Below are 4979 nucleotides of genomic sequence, written 5' to 3'. Positions count from 1 at the left end.
ATTTAAATGCATTATGAAATGACGAAAAAATAGATAAGTTCTATTTCTCGAAAAAGGATTTTGCAATATTATCATAATCCATCTAAACCCTACACCCCAACTCGACCCCCTACCCAAACCCCGGCCCCTCCTCACCTGAAATTCTTGTTGCCCAAGCAAATGTATTATTCTACTCCTTCTGTTTTAATTTATTTGAACCTATTTGATTGGACAGAGAGTTTAAGAAAAGAAAGAAGACTTTTGAACTTGTGGTGTAAAATAAGACACATATATTTTGTGTGGTTATAAATTATTGGATAAAGAGAAATTATTTTTAAATTAAAAAAAATTTATTTTTTTTAGAACGGATTAAGAAGGAAATATGTAAATTGAAACGGAGTGAGTTCGCAGTTCACATGAACGTGTCAAAAACGTGTTTAAATATAAAAACGTGTTAACTTCTCTGTGGAGAAATTCTCCTTACCTTTGCCAAATTCAGTCACTCCAAAACACCAATCACTCCGTTTATCCACCATTTGACACGTTCATTTCTCAAAAATGTCATCAACCTCTTTGCTAGTTGGTCCACCAGCCCTCCGCTTTGAGCCACCGTTATCCGCCGTTGAAATTCCCGTCTCCGGTGACAATCCCATAACCAATTTAACTGATAAAACCTCAAATCTCAATCTCTCGAAGCTTCCTCTGAGGGGTTTGACGGAAAACAACTCAGCCACTTTCATATCATCCGGCAACCCATGTTTGGATTTCTTCTTCCACGTGGTGCCTGACACGTCACCCGATGATCTGATCGGACGGCTGGAATTAGCTTGGGCTCACAACCCTTTAATGGCTCTGAAGTTGATTTGCAATCTCAGGGGCGTTAGAGGCACCGGTAAGTCTGATAAAGAAGGGTTTTATACGGCAGCGTTTTGGTTACACTATACTCACCCTAAAACCCTTGCTTGTAATGTTCATGCTTTTGCTGATTTTGGGTACTTTAAGGATTTTCTAGAAATTCTATACAGAATTTTAGAAGGACCGTTTGTGAGGCAAAAAGAGAAAGAGGAGAGAGAACAATGGCGAGGTCGCGGTCGTGGTCGGGGTAGATTTAAGAGGGTTAATAGGCCTAGTGAAGGAAATGAGGAGAAGGAGAAAATTAAGAAAAATTTGGAGGAAATAAAGGAAGAAATGAAGGCAGAACAAGAGAAAGCAAGATGTTTGAGGAAGGAAAAAGAGAGAGCTAAGGCGAAAGAGGCGTTAGAAAAATACTATTCCGATGGGAATTATAGGCTTTTACATGATAAGATATCGGATTTTTTTGCTGAGCTTTTGAGGGCTGATATTGAGAAATTGAATTCTGGAAAAGTTAATGAGATTAGTTTGGCTGCGAAATGGTGTCCGACTGTTGATTCGTCGTATGATAAGGCGACTCTGATGTGTGAGAGCATTGCGAAAAAGATGTTTCCTAGGGAGAATTATAGTGAGTACAATGGGGTTGAGGAGGGTCATTATGCTTATAGGGTGAGAGATAGATTGAGAAAAGATGTGCTTGTGCCTTTACACAAGGCGTTAGAGTTGCCGGAGGTGTACATGAGTGCTAAGAAGTGGAATTCGTTGCCATACAATAGGGTGGCGTCTGTGGCGATGAAGAATTACAAAGAACTCTTTTTGAAGCATGATGAGGAGAGGTTTAATAAATATCTTGAGGATGTGAAGTCAGGGAAGGCGAAAATTGCAGCCGGAGCGTTGCTTCCTCATGAGATTATTGAGGCATTGAGCGACGGAGATGGTGGGGAAGTAGCAGAACTTCAGTGGAAAAGAATGGTTGATGATCTTTGTAAGAAAGGAAAATTAAGTAATTGTATCGCGGTATGTGATGTTTCTGGGAGTATGAGTGGGATACCCATGGAGGTTTCTGTGGCACTTGGTGTGTTGGTTTCAGAATTGAGTGAGGAACCGTGGAGGGGAAAATTGATCACGTTTAGCGCTGATCCTGAAATGCAGAAAGTTGAAGGTGATACTTTAAAAGAGAAGACTGAATTTGTCAGGTGTATGGATTGGGGTATGAACACAGACTTCCAGAAAGTGTTTGATAGAATTTTGGAAGTGGCAGTACAAGGAAAACTAAGTGAAGATCAAATGATAAAGAGGGTGTTTGTGTTCAGTGATATGGAGTTTGATCAGGCATCTGAAAATGCATGGGAGACAGATTATCAAGCAACACAACGGAAATTTGTAGAGAAGGGATACAAAAATGTGCCGGAGATTGTGTTCTGGAACCTTCGAGATTCAAGGTCGACTCCTGTTTTGGAAAAGCAAAGTGGTGTAGCACTTGTGAGTGGGTTTTCTAAGAATCTGTTGACCATGTTCTTGGAGGGTGGTGGAATCGTTAATCCAGTGGAAGTTATGGAGCTTGCTATTTCTGGTGATGAGTACAAGAAGCTTGTAGTTTATGACTAATTAATGTGTGGTTGCTCTATGTTTTTTGGTTTTAGTTTTCAAACTATATTTTCCAACTTTGTTACACCGTCTCTCTTAGATGAAAGAATTATGTGTTACTTACAATCAACTGGTGACATTAAGCTTTGCTTTTATGGATATGGAGAACACTTAGATAATCTTGTGTTTTGTGCTTCTTCTATTCTGTTTTCTTTTCAATATGGTGGGCTGAATCCCTATAGCTTGCTTACATTCTTTATTAGATGTATGTTCTGCTATTTGAGCTATGTATGTTCTGCACTTTGAGCTCAATTAAACAAATCCATTCTAGTGGTGAGCCGAGCGTCTACCAAAAACAGGTCCTCTACCTTCTTAAAGGCAGGGGTAAGGTCTACGTACACACTACCCTCCCCAGACCCCACTTGTGGGATTACATTGGATATTGTTGTTGTTGTTGTTGCTGTGTTCTAGGTCCAAAATTAAAGTTATCCATTCTAGGTCCAAAAATAAAAGTTGGATTAAGTCTTGATAAAACAGTGTGCGCTCTAGGTCCGTCACATAAGGGAACCAGACATGATCTAGAAGGTATATGAAAGGCTCAGTGCTTTGCTAAATTGTAGTTCTTTTTCTTTCATAGTTAGTTTGTTGCAGACTTGTAGAGGTTGATCTGGTTCCATGGTGTCAAGGAAATGAACTTAGTTTCTTGACCTTGTTTAGTTATAGAAGTACCCTATCAGAATAATTACAATTCCTTTGGATTCTTGTTATTTCTTTTCTGATCCTGAAACAATTGTTTTTTGATTGTTGGTTTTTAAAATGCCAGATTGATTTAGAGGAGCGCCTTGAATCTAACTGGTATCTAAAACTATACACTTCAATGAGATGAACTGTTAAGACAGTCCTGAATCACTAGTGATTTTCTGCCTATATTGTCTCTTAGTAGAACTCTATATATGGAGACTCAAAATCCCAGGTATATGTAGACACCTCTTTTACTAATTGACCTTTTAGGTAATACTGTTTATACAGTTTTATTTATTGAAAATGTAGAATGAAGCTAAGTTAAAGTAGTTGCTTTTATAATGATTGTAAAATGAAGCTAAAGAGTTCAACTTCTGCCTGCTTGTGCTCAGCAATTTCAAATCTCTGGTTATGTTAGAACCAGAGAACGTCGTCAACTCAAACTGTTCCAAGTGTAGGTATTGGGGGGGGGGGGGGGGGGGAGAGGAGTTTTGCTAATGGAAACTTTGTTTGCTTCTCGAGAAGTTAAACAAGATGAACTAATTGCAATACAGAAAGCATCATTTTCATTTAGAAATCATGTCTGCTGAGTTACATAGTTCCTGTAACAGCAAGATACTTTTGTTGAGAATGCCCTTTAACAGCAAGATATATACAGAGAGATAGTCCTTAATAAAGCTCGAAGTTGAGATTTCTGATAATATTACATTTTGTACTTTTGGTGTTTAGTAAAACTTGACCTGACACTGTTCTGGAGAAATTTTTTACTACCATTTTGCAGCTTATTGGTGTGTCACATGTTGATTATCAAGCTGAGAAAAACTATTAACAGGACTCTGGTATGAATGTGATACAGGCATATTCAACTTTTGGTAAGTTTTTGGTGTATAGTGAGTCCCTATAGGGAGTAGCTCTACTATAAAAACTGCGCGAGACGGATAGGTCTAGGCCTAATGAAGAGTGGATGCAATATATGATTGATATACAAGTGCTTTACCTAGACTGGAACTGAGGTTTCAAGTTTACTGTTTGGCCTTTGGTTCTCTGCAGCTGGTTCATCTTGAAGAAGTGTATGAGCATTTGAAAAATGGGATGTATTTACATTACTGGTGTTTTTACATATGTTCCTTATGAGGACGAGCCAAATTAGGATAGAGGTCGAGGCTATGAAATTGCCAAGTTGGGGGGGGGGGGAGGGGATTTATTAAAGACCCCGTGAAATTTTAGGGGAACTAAACGAAAGTTGCCAAGTTTAAGGAGGTCCCGAACTATTCTGCCTTTTCTCAAATAACTTTTTGCAGGTGTAAACAGGAAGTTAATACAAAATCTTAATAGACGTGAAAACATCTTGTGTGATCTAGGACTATGATAGTGTGAAGTGTTGGCTGGTATGGCCTATGGGACCATGTGGGGTGTTTGCAAGTATGTCTCCAAAACATTAATATAGATTCATAAAAGGGATAATACATAATTACCCATTAGAAATACATAATTACCCAGTTGCATCCTTGTATTTTGCAGGGTCCTATGATTGCCCTCCTTGTCTTGGATATATTATTTACCTACTTTTAAGATAAACACATGCTGCCACGTGTCCACACGCTAAAAAGAATAAAAAATAAAATCATTTTCTATATTACACCCACTCCACTTTCCCACGTCTCCTCTTCTTCCCCAAACAAACCTAAAAGAGAGCAATCCTCCCAAACACATTTCCCCAGGCCACAGCAATCCACCCAACCCCACTTCCCCCCACCCCTTCTCCTTTAAACAGTCTATGAGAAAAAAAAAAAAAAAAAGAATTAACCTAAATAGTCATC

General features: G+C 38.7%; 1 protein-coding gene across 1 annotated transcript; it reads left to right on the top strand.

Annotated features, from left to right (window-relative positions):
* Positions 1–400: 400 nt before the first annotated feature.
* On the top strand, positions 401–2597 carry LOC104100812 (uncharacterized). The gene has a single exon (XM_070186170.1). The coding sequence runs from the start codon at positions 538–540 to the stop codon at positions 2437–2439; it is 1902 nt and encodes a 633-aa protein (XP_070042271.1). The 5' UTR covers positions 401–537; the 3' UTR covers positions 2440–2597.
* The last annotated feature ends 2382 nt before the right edge of the window (positions 2598–4979 follow it).

The sequence above is a fragment of the Nicotiana tomentosiformis genome, chromosome 9 (assembly GCF_000390325.3).
Source record: "Nicotiana tomentosiformis chromosome 9, ASM39032v3, whole genome shotgun sequence".
NCBI classification, from domain to species: Eukaryota; Viridiplantae; Streptophyta; class Magnoliopsida; order Solanales; family Solanaceae; genus Nicotiana; species Nicotiana tomentosiformis.
Note: the sequence above shows the minus strand (reverse complement) of the source record. Positions and strands in the feature narration are given on the sequence as shown.